The sequence below is a fragment of the Meriones unguiculatus genome, chromosome 14 (assembly GCF_030254825.1).
Source record: "Meriones unguiculatus strain TT.TT164.6M chromosome 14, Bangor_MerUng_6.1, whole genome shotgun sequence".
Lineage (NCBI taxonomy): Eukaryota > Metazoa > Chordata > Mammalia > Rodentia > Muridae > Meriones > Meriones unguiculatus.
This window is the reverse complement of record NC_083361.1, coordinates 67,118,589-67,139,086: the sequence shown is the minus strand read 5'-3', so window position 1 is coordinate 67,139,086 and position 20,498 is coordinate 67,118,589. Positions and strand designations below refer to the sequence as shown.

Sequence of the window (20,498 nt, the reverse complement as noted above, 5' to 3'; positions counted from 1 at the left end):
GGCATCAGCTAGGAGGCAGTACGCAGCCTAGAGAGCACACTGGTAGCCTTCTGGGCCTGAAGTTGTACACACTGGCCAGTCTTTCTTTGTAGCCACAGCCATGCTCACTCTAGCGGGGTGAGCACCCCAGTTCTCCATGGCTAGGCTTGCTCCTGGGGCATTTCCATCTAGGTCAGAGCAGACGCTGGCCTGGCGTCCTTCTCTTTCCCCAAGTCTTGCCCTGAGGGTCCCTTCAGGACAGCTGAGAACAAGAAGCAGGCACCTGGCAAGATTCAAGCTCTTCCCATAGGGGTTTGTGCCCTTGGGTAACAGCGAGGCTCCAGGGCATCCAAATGTCCCTTTCCGATAGGCTAGGATCAGACAGTAAGGGGAGGAGGACTTCCGCTATCAGTGGACTAGGGAAGGGACATAGGGGAGGAAGCGGAAGGGAGGGTGGGACCAGGAGGAGATGAGGGGGCTACAACCAGGATACAAAATGAATGCATTGTAAAATAAATAATAATAATAATGATTTTTTTTTTTTTAAGGAATCCAGGTTTGTCCTGCCTTTCAAGAGAACTTGAAGCCACAGAAAGAACAGTGGGCTGCAAGTTGAAGAGCCTGGGGCCATCTTAGACCTGGGCCACGTCTTAGCTCCTTTTGGAGACTAAGCCCCTGACCGACCAGCACTTAAACTGTTTAAGTTTCCTCACAGCTCATCTCAAGGCAGCCTGTTAGGCAGATGGTCCGTGACTGCCACCTAGTGGTTAGTGGCAGCCAGACAGGGTAAATGCCGACAGAGTTTTGGAGGTTCATAGAAAACAGGAGTAGCAATCATGGGGGCAGAGGGAGGAGGAGTGAACACCCAGACAATGAAAACTGCACTTTCCCATCCTGGGAGAGGGTCCCGAAGTTCTTGGACTTCAGTAGCACAGATGCCAGGCATCGCCACTGTAAAGCACCTCAGGTTTGTGGTGAAGTAAGAGCAGACCTGAAGCCCTCAGATCCTAACCTTACCTGTTGCATTGTGTTTTGTGCTGTGTTGAGACGGGGTCTCAAGTAGACTATGCTAGTCTCAAATGTGCTGTGTAGCCAGTGGTGGCCTTGAACTTCTGATCTTCCTGCCTCAGCCTTCCGGGTGCTGAGATTCCAGGTGTACAGCAGCATGCCTGGTTTCCGTGGTGCTAAGGACAGACCCCAGGGCTTTTCCAATGTCAGGTGAACACCCTAACAAATCAGCCACATCCTCAGCCTTCTTACTGTGAGCTCCCAGTCTGCAAAGCGGGGCTACCTATGACCCAGCCCGTAGGGCCTCAGACCTTCCTCTGTATAAGCGCTCCAGAGAGAAGAGGCTGGAAAGGTGACCAAGCCCTCCACTACCTAGGCCAACTGTCAACTATAGCTGCACGTTGCATTCACCTGTCACTCAAGCAGTACTTTTCAGAGCCGGGATCCCGGCTGAGTGTGTGGTGAATCAGGCTCAGCTTGCTGTTCTCAGCTGTACCAGTGTCACACTGCAGAGCCAAGAACTAGGCTACCTGTAGTAGGGTCGAGGGGTCTGTTTTGTTGTTGTTTGAGCTTTGTGCGTGATCCTGGTCCTCTGCAGTTTGAAGCCAGGAGGTGCTTTCTGAGGAACCCCAGGACTTGACTGTCCCATGCTCAAACTCAATGTACATCAGGGACTGATGGACCCCCGTAGCTTCTGTTGGTCCGGGCTGAAGCCTCTGTTAGGTAGCTAGATATTAGCAGGCTTGGAAAACTTAGGTGCTCAGCCCTCCCTCCCTCATTGTCTGCAGTCTATAAAACAAAGGACAGGGACTTCTGGGTATCGGTGCTCACCAGGTTGGGACCTGAGGCACTTTTCTTGCTGTGGGAGGGAAAGTGACCTCCTAGGCTAATGTGACCCCCTGGCAGCCTGAAGTAACTGTCTGAATCGGGTCCCGTGGAGTCCTGAAGTTCAGGAAAAAAGGGAGCCATCTAATAAAGAATAAAACACATAGTCCACAACACACATCACTTATCCTCCTCCCTGAAGCCAGAGAAAACCAGTCCAAAGAGGTCTATCACCTTGCAATAGAACAAGGGCCTCAAAGGAATGCTGCTGTTTTGTTCTGGGGGTTACAGAAATCATATCAAGCCTGTCTGGTGGGTAGGCCTAGGCACTGGTGTCTTTGGTCTGCCGTCCCCCTTGCTGGCGCTTGTTTTGCAATAAATTCTGTTTTTCTACATTGCGCTCTCTGGATCGTATCCGAGTTCTTCCACTGGAAATCACAAGGGCTAGAGATGGGAGTCCAGATGGAAATCCTGACAACCACCCAAGAAATGATGGGAGTTGCTGACACTTTGCACGCGCTTACCAAAAGGCGGGGACGGTGCTAAGGGTTGCAGAAGACAGTTTGTAATGCCCAGTGAGTTGTTAGGATGTCCAGTTGTACAGCACAGGAAAGTCAGATGACTTGTTGTGGGTCACACAAATGCTACAGGGCAAAGCCAGCCTCCTGACCTAGCTCCCTCATACTCCAGGCTTCCGAATTTTACCAATAAGGGAAGGCGGTGGCTCCACACGCTTCCGGCATCTCTAGTCTCAAGATGAGGCGGGTAGACCCCAGAGCAGGAAGCCCAGGAAACAATGCCCCCCTGTAAATGCAACAGGAACAGGGGGTCACATGTTACTCAGATTCCAAAGTGGCTTCCTTGGATGTACAGGACTCAAGATACTAAGAAAGGCTAGGGTGAGGCAGGGGGATCGCAAGTTCAAGGTTAACCTGGACAACTTAGTGAGGACCCTTTTCAATGTAAAAAAAAAATGTGGGGTGAATGGGGTGAGGTAGGGTAGCCCAGTGATAGAGTACTTATCGAACTTGTACAAGACCTTGGTTTCAATCCTCGGAACTAAAAAAGGGGAGAAAGAAGGGAGGAAGGGAGACAGGGTGGGGCAAGATGGATCAGCAGATAAAGGCACTTGTCACTAAGCTTGATGACCTGATTCTGTTCCTTGGCACCCATGTGACAGAAGCAGAGGACTGACTCCCAAGGTCTGTGCTCTGAGCTCCATGCCTGGGCCATGGCATGGGCACGCATGCACATGCACAAAGAATGGAGGGAGAAAGGGAGGAAGGAGGGGAGAGATAGAGGGAAGGAGAGAAAAAAAAGGAAAGGAGGGAGGGGAGAGGGAAGAGAAAGAAAGGCAGAAAGGGGGGAAAGGAAAGAGAGAAGAGGAAGAAAAAGGGAGAGCCGATAGAATGAAAAAGGACTATGTCCTGGCATAAACATGTCATGAAGGAGGATATAAAGCTAATTGTTTTTCTAATGCTCACTGTGCCATGGATTTTTGGTTTTAATGGTGGACAGCATATGAACATATATTGTGAGGGTATAAAATCTGATATGCTGCTCCACAGCTTTTGTTCCGGGTGGCTACTCTAACTGTATAGATGTTTGAGTTCTTTGAATCTGGTTGACTTGGATGTGTGACTTTTTTCATCTTTTTTATAAGAAATGTTAAAATTAAAAAAACTAATAGTAATCAGTGGCAAATATACAGAGAGAGGGCTGGGAAGTGGCTCAATGGTAGAACACTTGCCTAGCGTACATAAAATGCCCTAGTTCCAATCTCCAAAACAGAAATCAAGAGCAAAAGTCTACGTTTGTAAGCTGCTGTGGTCACACACCTACAATGCTAGCACTCGGGAGGCTGACTCTGGGCAGCCATGAGTTTAGATGGGCCTCACAAAGAATAAAAAAAATAAAAAATAAAAAAGCAAGTTCTCCTATTACTGTGATGTCCAGTGCTCTCTTTGCTATGTGCTAAATAAACCCATGGGTGGGAGAGGGAGGAAGGAAAACAGAGAGAGAAACGAAGGAGAAAGGAGTGAATGAAAAGGCACTTGCCCGCTTTCTGGGCATAAATCTCCATTCTCTGTCACCCTCGTGCACACTGGGTCCTGACCACCGCTAGCCCATCTCAGAGAAAAGAAAGACAAAAGAGATCCCAGTGAATGATTAGACAAAATCAGAGCCATTTATTACCAAAGATTTTTTCCCCCAAAGCAAAAGAATTGCTGTAATGGGGGAGCAGTCTTGGTTTGGGTTTTGTTGACGTCAGGAACAGGTCTCGTCTTTTTGGAGTGTAAGCCTCTGATCCTTTGACAAGGATGAAGTTCAGTTCCATGCCCCAAGGCGGGACAGCCCTTGCTGCTGCGCTCTGGCTCTGAGTTGCTGAGAGATTTTGTAGAGCTCCATTGTGGCCCTGGCATCTTCCACAGAGCTGTGGCCCTGCCAGTTGTTCTGCAGACACAGGGAGAGTGGGAGCTGAGGAGGCTGCCTCTGCAGTCCTGGCCCAGCAGGTGAGCGTATCCCTGAGAGCCCTGACAGGGTGTCAGTGGGTGGCTGGAGCTGGGCATGGCAGGGCAGACAGAGCAGCACACAAGAGGAAGTAGGGAACTCCAGTGAGAGGTGGGAAAGCAAGGCTGCTCAGGTGCAGAAAGGGCACCCAGCAAGTGGAGATCATCAATACTGGCCATTCCTATATAGAGGGTAAGATGGGAGGAGGTCAGGGCCTGGCTAGCTGGGTCCTCCATGCCCAAAGAGGCTTGCCAGTACCTGGGAAACAGGAGAAGGGTGAGCCACTAACAGAGAAGCTCTTTGAAGAGGGGGCCAGGCCATGGGGTAGAACTGGGTTCTATATATTTTCCAGTGAAGAAGAAATGGCTGCCACCTGCCACCCCTGTGCTAATCACTTGGCCCGTGGAACCTGCCTAGACTCCAGGAGCTACATCTGATCATCCCCAGTTTTAGTGGTGGTCAAAACTGAGGCTCAAACACTGCAAATATTATGGAGCAGGGGCTTATATCCAAGAGCCAGGCCAACTCCTTGCAGCATCTTTTACTTCCTGTGATTTCCAGGCCTGGCCTGAAGCCTTGCCTGCAACTGTAGGGGGCCCAACAGGCTACTCAGGCCTGTTTCCCTGATGTCTCTCTGCCAGGGTGGCCTGCTGTTCCTCCCAGGGGCTCCTTCCCCACCACCGTCCAGACTGGGTGCTGGGAAGTCCCAGCTCAGGCAGACTGCACTATCCCATCCTGTGTTGTTAATAAGCAGGTGGCTGCAGTGTCTCCTACAGCTCAAGTGCTACTTGTCCTGGGTGCCTCAAAAGACTTGTCCTATCACCACCATCATTTGACAGGTGAGGAAACTGAGGACAGGTTTCTGAACTCTATTGCTTTGCTATCTGAGGCAGAAGCAGCAGGTAGCTGGAAGACCCTCTTTCAGTCAGCCTGGAGAAGCAGACAGTTCTGGCCTTGGTTTTAGTCCCCTCCTGGGGCCTCAGGCTCTACCTCTTTTCCTCATCTATAAAATGATCCTGGGCACGCCTGCCTCACAAGGCATGAAAATATATCAGATCCCAGTATGCGCAAGGGCCTAGTACAGAGAGCCTTTCCTTCCCTGTTGGGACTCATGCCCTTGAGGGGAGGGATCAGCCTGTGACAACCCTGATCAGTAGGGTCACTGCCCTCAGGCAGGAGCTGGAAGCCAGGGGACATCAGTGCAGGTGGGAGCTGGTGAGGAGGGTAAACTGAGTCCCTGGAATAACTACAGATAAGGACAGAGCCTAAGGGTCCTACAGACCAGATTCAAAGCCCCCCGCCCCAGGACAAGGCCAGAGCTGAGGGCCAGGGGACAGATACACAAATATCCGTAGGGCTCCTGACCCATCAAGCATGCCCCAAGGGTACAGGAAAAGCCAGGACCATTATCATGGGTCAGGAGACTAATAACAGTAGCCAGCCAGGTTCAGGCCCACTCCTGCTCCCAACGCAATTCCTGCAGGTGTGGGATGGGGCTTCAGGCCACTAGCTGCTTACCTAGTGAAGTGATCTCCATGCTACAGGCCCCGGCTCATGTACCCCCTCCAACCCTCTCCTCCCTCTCTCCAGACCTCTATGACTGGCCCTGCAAATGGTGCTGGCCTTTTTTCTCCCCATCCCATCCCCCGCTCCTTACATTCCAGGTTAGCCTCAAACTTACTACGTGGCTGAGGATGACCATAAACTTCTGATCTTCCTGTTCTACCTCCCAAGGGCTAGAATTTCCATGCTCGGTGTACGTGGTGCTGGGGATTGAACATGGGGCTTTGCACATGCTAGGAAAGCATTCTACCAACAGCTCTGTGCCCATTGCCCTCCCTTTTATCCAACAATGCCTATGGTCTGCCTCCATTCTACCAAGACCTCCTCCCAGACAGGGGTGTGGCACGCTCACCTCCAGCGTCTGACACACAGTAAGTGTTCAGTGAAGAGCTAGTGTAGCTGGCCATATACTCAATACCAGCATTCAGAAGGCTGAGGCGGAAGGATTGGGAATATAAGGCTATGTAGCCAAACCCTGGATAAGAAAACAAAGGCTGACTGGGATGTAGTTCACAGCAGAGCACTTACTCGGCTTATGTTCAAGGTGCTGGGTCTGATCCCCAATGCTGAAAAAAAATTAAACAAAACAACAACAAGGCAAACAAACAAACAAAAAACGTTGAGCAGTGGTTGCTCACACCATTAATCCCAGCACTCGGGAGGCAGAGGCAGGTAGATCTCTGTAAATCTGAAGCCAGCCTGGTTTATAGAGAGAGTTCTAGGACAGCCAGGGCTACACAGAGAAACCTTGCCTCAAAAAACAAAAACAAAACTGTTGACGAGGAGGGCTCTTGGGTAGTGTTTGGCTGTTGATGTTTGTCCGCCGTCCGTAGCTCTTACTTGGGTGAGGGTGAGTCCTCCCCCCACATACCGAGGAGGTAGCACCTTGGAGCAACACTGACTGATACACGACAGGAACGTCCAGCTTTCAGGTCCCGTTATGGCACGCCAGAGGTGCAGGCTGCCTACTACTTCTCTGGGGCTGCAGTACCACAGGCTTCATGATGCACGGGGTATAAACTAAGAAGCCCGTACCAAGGGCTTTCCCCTGTTCTTCCCTACCAGTGCTCCTGTCATCACCTAGCAAAGAGGCTTTCTGCATTCCCTTCCTGGTCTCTGGGAGCCAAAGACACCCCCACCTACAACATCCAGTCTCTGGGGAACAGAGAAAAAAAGTCTTAGGGTCACATGCCTGCACGGGGGTTCCTAAAGTGCTGGTGTGGAGTCCTGCAGGAGGATGCCTAGACCCAGCCAGCTGCAGAGGCTCCTTACCTGAAACCAGCTTAGGTATGTGGCACTGATCTGCCTTGGGAGGAGGGGAGTGATGGGGAGGAGAAAGAGGAAGATCCTCACTTTTTAGGAGCAAGGGAGGACAGGAGGACTAAGCGACAAAGTATGAGTCCACCTTGCTTGGAGGAGAGGAAGGAGGAGGAGGAAGAGCAGGGGGAGGAGGAAGATGAAAGAGACAGAAGGGTGGGTATTGGCCACGGTGGAGGTTCCTTACCTGGATTCTCTTGTGTAGCAGGCGCTCAGCTAGCACCCGCAGGGATACACGCTTGTAGTGGTCCAGCCTGGCCTCATGCCACAGCAGCTTGTCTGTGAACGTGTCATAGATGGTATATTTGGTCATGTCCTCCTTTAATGCATCAAAATCGTGCTTCAGGTCATGGCCCACCACCAGCTTGCCTTTCAGAAGCTGCAGGATCTGTCCGGGAAGACAGGTGGCTTCATACATGTCCATCCTGGGTGCTCCAGGTGGGGTGCCCCGCTTCCCCATAGCCATGGGGCTGGGTGGGGAGGAGTCGCCACTCCTGGAGTTGCTATGTGACCTTGGGCAAATCACCCTCCCTCACTGGAGGGAAGTGAGGTCCAGAGCCCTTCTCAGAGCAGTCTGAGTCTGTGAGGAGCCCTACCCTGGACTGTTGCTGTGGCTCATGGGAAGGGCCTGTATGGACAAACAGCACATACATTATATTCTTTATTCTTCTCGGCAACTGTGCTGGAGCCGGGCAAGGAATGAGTTCCCAGGGTTGTCCATACCCCTTTCAGGAGAATCTGTGAATACATACCTGGAAAGGGGTGGATGGCTAAGGCGCATGTGGAGTTTAAGTTGTTAGTGGAAGGATGATGTTAAAATAGGGAACTTGTTGGCTGGGACTGTAGCTCAGTGGGAAAGTTAGGAGACGCAATCCCTATCACTGGGCATAGGGAAAAAGAGAGTTCCAGAAAAGATCCCCATTACCAAGGGCCTTTATTTTTGAAAGCCAGGGATTCTTTGGTTTGGCTTTGGTTTTGGCTTTGGCTTTGGTTTTGGTTTTGGTTTTGGTTTTGGTTTTTTTCAAGACAGGGTTTCTCTGTGTAGTGCTGTCCTAGAATCACTTTGTAAACCAGGCTGGCCTCAAACTTAGAGAGATCTGCCTGACTCTCCCTCCCTGAGTGCTGGGATCACAGGTACCCACCACCGTGCCAGGGATTCTTAATGAGGAGACTTTGTGGGCTCTTGGTAGTTTTGACTATAGAGGAAGGACCAAGGCCAAGATGTCCTAGTCTCCTGAAGCTGGGAAAGGAGCCTGAGAAGCCAGCTTTGCAGACTCCTTAACTTTAGTCCCATAAGGCCCAGGTTGGACTTCTGAAATGAAGAACATTAAGATAATAAGTTCATATTGTCTTAAAGCATTAAGTTGATGGCTCTGTTCAGCAGGTACAAAAACTAGCTCTGTTAGGAGGGAGGCCAGGGCTTAATAGAGTTTTACAAAAGAGAACAATGGAAGCACAGAGGAGTGAATTCCCCAAAGTGTATCTGACCATATGAGATGTCTGCCAATTCCTCCATAGTCCTCTTTAAAAAATAATAATTAAGGCTAGGGTGTGGGTCAGCTGGTAGAGCACTAAAGTGCCTAGCATTTGAGGATCTAGGTTCTATCCCATACAAATCTGGCATGACGGCACATGCCTGTAATCCCAGAATCTGGGGGAGGTAAAGGCAGGAGGCTCATCAGTTCATAGAGAGATCAGAGCCAGCCTGAGGTACACGGGACCCAATCTTAACAGCAAGTAAACAAAGGAGGAGAGATGGAATTCCCCCTGGCTGGGAAATTCTTCAGGGCTGGGAAAGCCCTGAAGAAAGGTCATACACAGAGAGAAACTGAGAAAATCCAGTACAGCAGGCAAGTAAACTTACACAGAAACTCCTGATCATTGGCCCTAACACTGCCCCTACTACTTAGGCCTGCCAGACCGCAGACACACAAGCATGGCAAACGCTACCAGTGTTTGGGCCCTTTGGGGGGGGGGGTATTTTGCTAAGCACCATCACAGTACTGAGATTTCTTCACAGAAGGGTAGAGGCAGAGCCTGGCTGCTTGTCACACAGCGGGATGAGCAAGCCTGATTCAGCCTGCTGGGTCAGCTTGCATCTAGCACCCCAGTGGGAGAATGGGCAGCCGTTAGGGCACTCAGCCCCTGCCCTACATGGACTTACAAGCCTCCCCTTGGCCTCCCTCCCACACCCTGGCACACAGAACATCAGCATTCTTTGACTTGGTTAGAAAAAGGCATCTGGAAACAAAATAGTGTCTCCCTAGCCTGGGCTTCAAGGCAACTCTCCCTGCCTTCATCTTTCTCTGTATATGATCAGCAGGTTTGTCCCATTATTTGACTAACTGGTGCCCAGGTGCAGAGAAGGGCCCACGTCTTGAGGCAGGAAAAAAGGTGCTGCTCCTTTCTATCTGCATCCTGGGTCCTAGCATTTCCCAGATGAGTCTGATTCATAGCACTGGGACCCACTGCAGAGGCACAGGATCAAAGTGCCAGGAGCGGGCCCTTGGCAACCCTCCCCCTGGTTCTACTTCACTGGTCAGTTTGGGAAGTCTTCCTGGATCCTGTCAGCTTCTGGGAGCCTGCTACAGTGTCGCTTTCCCACACTCTCAATCCTCCACTGGTTCCTGTATCTGACCAGTCACTGCTGGCCATCAGCAGAGGTGGATGAAAGTAAGAGGCTAAGAGGACTGGAGAGGACCGTGTGCCGTGTCATCTTCAGGAGTGGCCCCTGTGTCCCCTCTTTCCTCTTGCCAGGTTCACGGGCCACTCTGCTTTTAGCTCACACTGCTGTCCTGGGTTACTAGAAGAATGAAGTTGCCTCCCCCACCTGGCAGGTCCCTCCCTACCTGGCTGAGGTCTGCAGGGACCTTGCCAGGTGGCAGAGCCCCAGCAGCACACAGTGGCCCCAGCAAAGCCACGGGGCAGGTTCCAGCTGACTCCACTCCCTGACCACAAACAACCTCCTTCTGACAAAAGCAAGAGAGTAGCCTGTTAGATTTCCCAGAAGTAGAAGGACATGAACCTGTCAGGAAGGAGCCCTGCACCTGATGGCGGACAGTTAGCTCACCCGCTTGTGTCTTTCGACAAGCCACTGCCCTTCTTTGGCCCCCTGTTTCTGATTTGTAGGAGTCTCCAGAGACCAGTGTTTCTCCCCTAGAGCACTGTTGGCATTTGAAGCCAACACCTGTTGTGTCTTTGCTGTGTAACAGGATAGGGGAGGAGGCTATTAACAGCAAGCCCTACCTTTCTTTACATGCTCCCAACCTCAGTGACAGCCAGCAATGTCTCTGGCAAGGGAGGGATGTGCATGCACAAAGTCTCATCCCATTTAGAACCAGTGTTCCAGACGTTTGGCAGACCTGGTGTTGCGAGAAGATCCATGACAAAGGCTTTACACTGTAAAAGCAGTAGCATCACACTACAAAGTGATAAAGGGGGCAAAAAACAAGAAGAGGGCGCACCTGTGAGCCCAGCACTCAGGAAGTAGAGACAGGAGGAGCAGAAGTTCAAGGCTATCCTGGCTTACCCAGTGAGTTTGAGGCCAGCTTGGGCTATGTGAGGCCCTGTCTTGTGTAGAGCTGGGTCTCAATGCCCTATGGTGCTGGGCAGACCCAGGGGACTCAGGAAACCCCCAGAGCCCTCCTGACTACCACAGGTTGGCCTCCTGCATGCATGAGTTGGGCCTATGCACTGTTCCTGCTGGAAGCCTGTGGTTGAAGAGCTCTGGAGAGATAACCTGCCCAGATTCCAGACCTGGCGAACCTTAGATGCTCCTGAAAGGTGCCACTTCCTGTGAGTCCCATAAAGAGCTGGCAGCTTCTCTCATCTGGGGGTCCCCAGTACATTTTGGGGCCCATGAGTATGATCTGTCTTAGGTTTAAAACATTATAGCTGGGGATGAGGAAAACCGCTCAGTAAACGGCCTGATGTACAAGCGTAACGATCTGAGACTGGATCCTCAGAAGCTACTTAGGAACTGGACACGTGCACGTCTATGACCCCAGTGCTGGGGGCTAGGTAAAGACAAGGGGATCCCTAAACTTCATTGGCGAGCCATCCTTCCCAAACCAATGCGCTTCAGGTTCAGTAAGACCCTATCTCAAAGATAAGGTGAGAGGAGACCAAGACACCTCACGTTGACCTCAGTCTCCACACACATCGCATCATCTCTACATGCGCGTGCACACACAAACAAGTACACACAGACCACACACACAAAAGCACGAACAATGGGTTTGGTAGCACATGTCTGTACCCCCAGCTACTCGGGAAGCTGGGTCAGGAGGTTCAAAAGGTCAAAGCCTGCCTGCTTAGAGTGAGTTCAAGGTCAGCCTGGGAAACTTGGTGAAATTGTATCTCAAAAAGTACATGGAAAGCTGGGTTGTAGCTCAGTGGTCCAGTGGTGTGCACAGGGCCCTGCTTCAATCCCCAGAATCACAGAAGAAAAAAATAATTCATGGCTGATGAGTGAGATCTAGCTGTATGGAGAACATCTAAACTCCCTTCCCCCGCCTTGCCCACTGACTATGTCCAAAATGACAGGCTGGTCTCAGTTCTCGCTGGAAGGTAAATAAAATGATTGCTGGTGGATAAGTCAATGCTCCCACAGAGCATTCTTCAGGAACTCACGAGAAGGGTTTCTGTCTTCCAACAGGATCCACTTCCATTATTTTCCCATGCCTCTAGCAAAGGGGACTTACGGCTCTTTATTAAGATACACCTGTAACTGCATACCAAAGCCAATGCTAACCTCCAAGTTCCTCCAATCCCTACCAAAATGTACCTACAGTGCATACCAAAGCTACTGGGCCAAACTTCTTTCTGCCTGAACCCCACAGATAGCCTTGGCAACTTGAATAATTGTTCTCCTTCACCCACGGAGCAGTTCAGTGTTTCCACTGTGCCTTCCTTTACAGTAGTCATGACATGAGTACTGCCATGTCAAGGCTACAAATGTTCAGACTCATGGAAACAGAGAGGCTTTGCACAGGTCTGACTCAGAAGACTGGCAAGACCTCCCTCATTCAACAGATGTTGATAAATAATTTACCTTTAGCTAAAAAAACAGTATGTACAGAAATGGTTAGAGTGAGTCCTCCTGCTGGGTGACTGTAGCCTGAGACTGATCCCCTACAGAGACACCCTACCAACAACATGCCTCATTGTTTGTGGGCTAATGGAGCATCTCCATCGGAGTCCAGGGTCCACCCCCCCACCCCTTTTCTGTTTGTGTGTCTTCTGCATTCCCCATTAATCCAGCCAGGTCAACCCCAAAGCCATGCAAGTCATAGCACAGCTGCTTTGGGGGTGTTGGTTGGCCTCATGTTCCTGAACGCCACGGGCAGCTTGATGCTTGGGTTCCTAGTGTGTATTCGACCTCCTAAAGGTCTTGGGTGGGGCAGGGGCCAAGTTGCACTAGGATGAGGTGGAGTGGGGCAAGGGGACATAAAATGGGGCACCCGGCCCCTGTTCTAGAAGGCTGGGCAAGGAGGTCAAGCTCAGGGCTGGAGTTAGCTTCAGTTGAGAGGTGAGTCTCTAGCCTGGGCTGCGATGGATGGATGGATAGTTCACTGTGCTGGGCACTGTCGCTTACACTGGACACTGATACTGAATGGTGGAAGAGAACATTACAGCTCCAGCCCTGAGTCCTGTGGTCTCTCTCTGAAAAGCAGGAGTGAAGAGACTAGCTCACTCCTTCTCGCTACTGCCAGAGTGAAGAAAGTGGGGTGATACTGCTTAGAGTAGTATCTCGAGCATGGCACTAGACACATGTGTACTGGTGTACATTCCTTATCACAGGGCCTTGATGAGGGAGCTCAGAGAGGGGGAGCATCGAGCCTGAGGACACAGAGCAGGCAGGTGGCAGAGTTGGGAATGGATCACAAGACAACATAACACGCTTACTCTAGCCCTTCCCTGGGCTGCCGGGGCAATTCACAAAGGGGTGGACTCTGGCTAGAGGCAACTAGAACACAGGTGAGTTCACTGCTAAACATCAGCTCTGCTCTTCTCCCACAGACATCCCCAGGGTAACTTCCAAGACCCAAGTGGTATGTCCTTGTTAGGTATGGATGGAATGTCTGGTTGGAGCTGTTTCATGGGCAGCAGGGAACTGGGACAATGAGTGCCTGCTTCCCAGTGAGGCAGTTAATTCCTGAGGACCACCTGGGCTGCGCTAAGGTAGAAATGAGCTCAGGGAGAGTGAATGAGCACGGGTGGGAAGGAATGAAGGAGGGAGAGAAAGAGGGAGTGAGGCGAGAGAGGGACAGAGGGAGAATATACCTCAGTACCTATTAAATGGTAGTAGCACTGTTGGGATTTTGTGTCCCCACCCTCCAGCGCCCTGGTACACACACATGTCGGGGCATGTCTACGGAGACCAGCCTCAGTTCTTATAAATGTGAACTTCCCCAAGCTCCTGCTGAATCTGCCCAGAGGTGAAAGGCCTAGGGGAAGTTTCCACTTGAGTTTTGCTTTCCCTTTAATCACACAAAGAAACAGAAAGTTACACCTGGAAGACATGATCACCCTCTAAAGGGTAGGAACCTTGGGCTTCAAGCTGAGCAGGGAGCCTGCTAGAGCCCACAGCACTTAGTTGGGGAATAGTATCTCCTTCAGCCCAGGAGCCTCAGGCCTCCGACACAGAACTAGCTTAGCTGCAGAACCTTATCTCACAGGCTCACCAGAGCAGTGTGATAGGTGGGGCTTAGTTTATCCATCACAGGACCAGAAAGTTAGACCAAAGAGATGCCCTGAAAACAGCTCCAGATGGTGGGAAACTATCTCATTGGTGGCTGTGATAGGGAAGCCCAGGGTTCTTTCCTCAGAAACATGAGGAATTTCTCATGGTACAGTCACAGACCCGGGAACCTAGGGAAGGGGCTGAAGAGGAAGGACAATGTTCCGCAACCCCTGCTGGTGGACTCCTGGTCTTTCACTTACCTCCAGCCTGGCTTCGCCAAATGGTGTAGCTCTCACCATGTGTTGAGGCATGATCCCGCTGACTCGGGTTCTATAATCCGTGATCTCTCCCTCAGGCCGGATGTATTTGTCATACAGGATTGTGCCATAGAAATTCACGATGCTGCAGCGGGCAAGGCCACTCACCCTTTGAGGACCTAGCCCTACCATCTCGCAGTCCATAGCCACCACCTCTAGGCTGCATGCCATGCTCCTTGGTATCCCTCAGAAAGTCCTGAAGGATTGGGGGAGGGGGAAAAGGGGAACCAGGGTTTCATTCAAGAACCAACAAGCCTCCGGGCATCCTGGGCCACCGTTCTGCCAGACTACACCTAAGCCCTACCCTCTATCTCCAATGCCACCTGGCAACAGGGGAAGCTGGCCTCTTGCCACCCTTCAGCTTCTTGGTAGGTCCCAGAGCTCGCTGGTCCTTGTCTGGCTGTCGTACCACCAAGAAACCCCCCTCCTCCTGCCTCCCAGGCTGGGCAGCTATGTGGTACCTGCTCTCCTGTCTGTTTCAGTGCCCTGGATTGTCTTCTGCCTCTCTGTTGCCACTTCTCAAGCTACTTCAGTCACTTTGAGAAGTGACTCATCTCTGAACTTGAGCCTGTTTTAGTTTCAGTTTCTGGTTTGTTATCAAGGGAAGTTGGTGGTGGGGGGAGCAGGCCACGGAAGCTGGGCTGCTTCATCTCTTTGAGGCGGGCAGGTAGGTGGGGGACTGGCAGGCTGAGTCGGGGCTGGCTGTGTCAGGGTGCCCTCCTCTGGCCCTGCCCTCCTCCCTTTCAGATGACGTGTCTGACTCGGATGGAGTGGATTGCAACATCTTTCTTTGCCTTTTCACCCTCCACCAGGAGAATAAACATCTCTGGGATTGGAGCCTGGGGAATGTCCCACAACTCTGGGATCTGCTGTCAGTGTGATATTCTGTGAGGTCTTCTGAGGGCAAAGCAGGCTGTTCTTCAGACACTGGGGCCATTCACTGGAAAGGGCAGAAGGGGTTTGGATGGGAAGGGTCTAGTCCCTGGCCTCTGCCCCAGTGAGGGCAAAGAAGACTGCAGGGAACCGTTGGTGGCTTCTACCAGTTCAGTAGTGCCTCAGTGGGCCAAGACTACCTGGGTGAATCTGACAAACAGCAGCAGATCTTGAGATGGCCTCAAGCCAGACCACTCTCCCTACCGAGCTATAGTCTCCTGGGCTAGAACTTAGAATTCTTAGAGTGGTACCCATTATTAGGTCCAAAAGGAAAAAAATCTCAAGCACCCCCCAAAAAAAGGACAGGGCCACTGACTTTGTCCAGAATGACAGTCTAGGCTCAGCTCAAGTTGGACTACAGCATTTCCGGCGTACAAATCAAAGTTTGCACACAGCATTCCTCAGAAACCTGTCAGGTTTCTGCCTGCTAGAATACACCTGTGTTTACATGACAGCCCATGCTAGCCTCCAGACTCCTTCAGTACCTACTCACATGTACTTGTTCTGCACTTCAGCATTTCAAAGACATGCTTGCCCTTCTCACCTCCAACTCCTCCACCATGCTAGCTCCCAGGCTGTTCCAGCTTACCCCCTCCCCACTTTGTCTAAAGCCAACAATGCTCCCCACTCCCTCCCCGTTTCTCTTGCTATTCTCTTCTCTCCCTTCTCCCTCCTACTTTCTCTGCTCCCAAGAGATGGCCATGGCCAGTCTGCTTCTTTCCCCCTCTGCTCTGGTCTTTTCTGGATGCCTCTGGTTGTTCTCTCATAGCTATTATAAGAATCCTCCCTTTAACCATGGAGCCATCACTTCAGTGGTTTCTTTCCTGAGCCTGTTGCTTACACCTATCACAGAGGGAATGCTCAGAATTCTTTTTGATAACCAAATTAGGTACACCTGGATCAGAAACAGACTCAGCTTTCTGGGAGGAGTGCTTCTGAAGTACATGCCAGGGTTGAGAGTCAAAGGATGGAGCCAGGCTTGCCTTACTGCCCAGGTTTATACAGATTAACAGTCCTCAGCCCAAAGTGACGTCACAAAGACTTGCGGTTTGGAAAAGAACTTCCCAGGTCTGTGGTTTCCTTGCCAGACCAGATGTCTGACTTTAACAGATTGCAAAAATCAAATGTTGGTGTTGAGAGTGTGGTTCAACTTGCTAGTGTGTTTAGCATGCAAGAACCCCCAGGCTTGATGCCCAGCACTGCATTAACCAGGTGTGGTGGTTTAGCATGTAATCCCAACACCAGCAGAAGCAGACAGAAAGGTCAAGAGTTCAAAGTCATCCTTAGTTCAAGAGTTCAAAGTCACACAGCAAGTTCAAGACTATTCTGGACTAGCTTGAGACCATTTTTAAAAACAACTCCTAGACAGCTTTCATCTGTCCCTTTTGCCCCTTCCAGTCTCTTTTAATCCTCTCTGAAGTGTGCCCTCTTCTAGTTTAAACCTAAGCCCTGGCCTTGCTCTGGGTCTTTATTTGGTGACTCCCCAGGCCCACTAGTCTCCACGCCTCCTTCAGATGATGTCACCATCTCCCCAGTGTCAAGACCAGTGACTAGACTCCAGTGGTTCTCAACCTTCCTAACGCTGTGACCCGTAATACAGTTTTTCATGTTGTGGTGACCCCCAACCATAAAATCATTTCTGTTGCTACTTCATAACTAATTTTGCTGTTCTGAGTAGTAATGTAAATATCTGTTATGCAGGATATCTGCTATGTGACCCCTGGGAAAGGGTTGGTCATTATGACCCACAGGCTGAGAAACGCTGGACTAGAGGAGCCACTAAGGTTCCTGCTCTAGGTTGGAGTCCTACAGCAGCACTATGAAGGCATCTTCCTGCATGTTCATGTCTCAGAGTTTGGCGTTTGCTGCTGTTTCAAGAGCTGCTTTTCTGGGAGAAGAGGGACCTCCTTAGAAGGTCCCAACAAGCCAAAAAACAATTCCACCAGAGTACAACTTGGGGATCACTGAATTTATTGGGCTTACTTATGGAGCATGGGTGAGAGGTTACTCACAGGAGATGTTAAAACACACACACCGGTAAGTCTTCACCCCTGTGTGGATGGCATCCCTGTAGCTGCCTACCTGGCGTGCCAATCTTCCTCAGCTCATATACTTCACTACTGCCTGAGCTCCCAGACCCCATGCAATTAGGGAAGAATTGCATACAAATGGTTGGGGAGCAGCTGAACTCTCAGATGAGGGCCCAGTGACCCTTCCTAGGCCCTCCCACTGGGAGGGACTACCAATATAGTCAACAAGCATAATTGTAGGCAGGCACAGCTGATCCATGAAGATAGAGGCTATTTTGTCTGAAAGGGTTCTGCACCTGCCCAACATTCTGGAAAATGCCTTCCCTACATCATCTGCTTGGCAGTACCCCCTCTAGGCCTCTCTGTGTAAGTGACCTCCTGTCCTCTTCTAAATTCATTCATTGATAAGGTGGTCCCCAGCCCTACTCTTTTCTATAGAACGTGCATGATAATGAATGCTCTGCATTCTATTTGCTCTCTTATGGTTTCCCACAGAGCTGGGCCTCAGATCCTAGAACCCTGCCTAAATTATGCTGAACTTTTGTCAAGTGTACAGTGTGTCCTGCTGGACTCAGGTACTGGTGATGAACAGCCCCGAAGGAGAAAGCCCTGATCCCAGCCTGTAAGGGGGTTTCCTGTTTCCAGCTTCACCTGACAACATCAAAGGGTAAGCCAAGCCCACAAGCCTTGATCAGGTGATGGCAGGAGTGAGTCACTCGGAGCAAACTTGTCAGCCTTCCAAGGACACATCCCATGGGCTGCTCACTCATAGCTATAGCTGACCAGAGGCTGCTGGATGGATCTCTAAACTCCACTGAGCCCCGATAATGCACTAAATGGACAACTCATGCTACGCCTCTGGTATGACTTAGTGTTTCCCAAGGGTCTTCATCTAAAGGCTCAGTTCAGTGTGGTTGAATCTTGAAGTGTGGACTGGCAGGAGTAATGTGAGAGTGAGTGATAAACAACCCCTCCATGAATGGATTACCACCGTCTCTTGGAAGTTCTGGCCCTTTGTGACCTGTATTTGGCACTGCCCAAGCCCTCTCCCACTCGTGGTCCTTTCCACATGTGCTTCCACTATTACATCATCCACCATAGGGTCCTCAGCAGAGCCCTGCAGACCAACACCACGCTTTCCAATTTCCATGGCTCTGATGTCTTTTGTTTTTTGAGAGTGTTTCTTTGTGTAGCTTTGGCTGTCCTGGACTTGCTTTACAGACCAGGCTGGCCTCCAACTCCAGATCACCTGCCTTTGCCTCCCTGAGTGCTGGGATTACAGACATGTGCCAATGCGCCTGGCTTTGTGATTTATGTCTTAATCAAGTACCACAGCATCAGGTGTTTCGTTATAGAATACAAAACAGACTGAGACAGTTAACAGCGGCAGAGGCAGCTCTCCTTAGAAGCAACCTGCCCTACATGCTCCACTGTCTCAAACTGAGGCTGAGGCAGGAAGAGCACAAGTTCCAAGTCATCCTAGGTCAAAAGGTGAGACACTTCCTCAGAGTAAAACAACTGACGTCCTTATGAACCGTTGATGGGAATGCAAAATGAGGCAGCTACTGTGGAAAACTGACAGTTGCCTGGCGTGGACAGTATGGTTACCTCTGCTGCTTGCACATTTCTACCGCAGACCACAATTCCCCAGCATCCTTTTACTTTCATCTTTGGTGATTTCCAGTTTTGGGTGTTTCCTTATCCATTTTTCCTTTGAGAAATTTTATATGGGCTTTGGTAGAAGATGTGAACAAACGCAATGTCAATCTCTCTAAACAAAATAATTCTTTGAAAAAGTCTCCACTACTGTGGAATCATACAGTACAATAACTCTGCCTACTCTTACACAAGAATCTCCCTTGTGTTTATTTGTACCAAGAATAGAGAAGTTAAAGATTAACTGAAAGATGGTTCCAGGAACTCTTAGGCACTTACACCTGGTGCCAAGGATGAATGAACACAGTTAGGAGAAACAATGGGCCTGGACCCAGAGCCTGAGGCCTTGGCAGGTGAGGGCAAAAGTTCAGTTGTTAAGTATAATGTGCTCAGGACTGATTTCCTGGATATGTGACTTGCAGGCTGAATGGCAAGATCTGGTAAGCCACAGGAAACGCAGATTCTATTAAGAAGTTAGAGCCCCCTCTATATACAGGAGCATACACTGAAGGAATTAGGATAGTGTAGCATAATGGAAAAAGAGGAAGAGATCAGGACCTTTATGAGAACAGGGCCATGCCATAAGACTGAGGCACAAAGGAAGGCAATTAGGAAACAGCTCACTGCTTATTGTGCCACACGATACAAACACTGCTGCCCCTTGAGGAACGACAACTGCTCTCACGGGCACCTCTTGACCACAAAGGCTGAGAGTGTGCTGACAGCACGCTGGAGGAAGCGTAACGGGGGACCTGGTGGGCTTGCTAAGCCTTAGAAAGTAATGGGGACTTAGATGCTTGCTGAACTTACCGCTTTTGCTTCAAAGTAAAATACTGTAATTAAGTTTACTACCTCTTATTTTGGACGTTGGAAACTAGAACTAACGTGGGTTAAAACAATCTGAAAAGATCATACATTTCTTGGAATCATTAAGTCTGCTTTCAACATTACCTGTGACTGTGCAAATATAAACTCTAAAAGGTGGAGCTATTTTTTCAATAAACACCCAGCTACCCTCAGATGGTGTTCATCTCCTCTCTAGACTCCACACCTCCTCTTTGGGACCTGAACCCCGCTGGAGCTTGACTCTGGAAGTTGCCCAAACAATTAAACACAAAATTATCACATGATCCAGCAATTCTGCTACTGGGAATCTATAAGCAGAATAACAGAAATATCTGCATGCCCCTGTTTATGGCTACTTTATTCACAATAGCCAAGAGGGGATGAGGATTACGCAAGGACAGGTGGACTAATGTTATATATGCACAAAGGGCTCTTATTCCTAAAGGGCAAAGCCTAACAGGAATGGCAATTCATGCTTATAATGCCAGCACTGACTGGGTGGGCTGGAGCAGGAGGATCACCTGAGTTCCGTAAGGCGTTACATGCAGCTGGGCTTTATCATGAGATTCTGTTTCAACAGCAAGCAAAAATCTCCCAAACTTTTTGATGTGAGAACTTAGCTTTGGGAAGAGAGCGAATGAAACAGTGTGTTGTACAGTAAGGAACCCACTCTAACAGGAAGTCAGAAACTGCTGTAGAGCTAACGTGCACCATGTCGAAAGATACCTCAAGACCAGCAGGCAAGCAAGGCCCAGTGCCTTAGGCCTCCTCAGTCGTCAAACACCCTTCAGCCCAGGTTGAGCGCTCAGAAAGGACCACGTCACCCAC

At 50.2% G+C, this 20,498-nt stretch overlaps 1 protein-coding gene across 2 annotated transcripts; it reads right to left on the bottom strand.

The window, feature by feature from the left end:
- Nucleotides 1-3,978: 3,978 nt before the first annotated feature.
- Nucleotides 3,979-14,915, bottom strand: Isg20 (interferon stimulated exonuclease gene 20). 2 transcript variants are annotated; one of them, XM_060367393.1, is made up of 4 exons: nt 14,667-14,915; nt 14,149-14,401; nt 7,391-7,522; nt 3,979-4,266 (listed from the first exon to the last, which is right to left on the bottom strand). In XM_060367393.1, the coding sequence occupies exons 2-4, from the start codon at nt 14,374-14,376 to the stop codon at nt 4,141-4,143; spliced, it is 486 nt and encodes a 161-aa protein (XP_060223376.1). In that variant the 5' UTR covers nt 14,377-14,401; nt 14,667-14,915; the 3' UTR covers nt 3,979-4,140. The 2 variants fall into 2 exon arrangements, with proteins under 2 accessions (XP_060223376.1, XP_021499416.1); XM_021643741.2 differs by having other exon boundaries at nt 7,391-7,591; nt 14,667-14,908.
- Between the last annotated feature and the right edge of the window lie 5,583 nt (nt 14,916-20,498).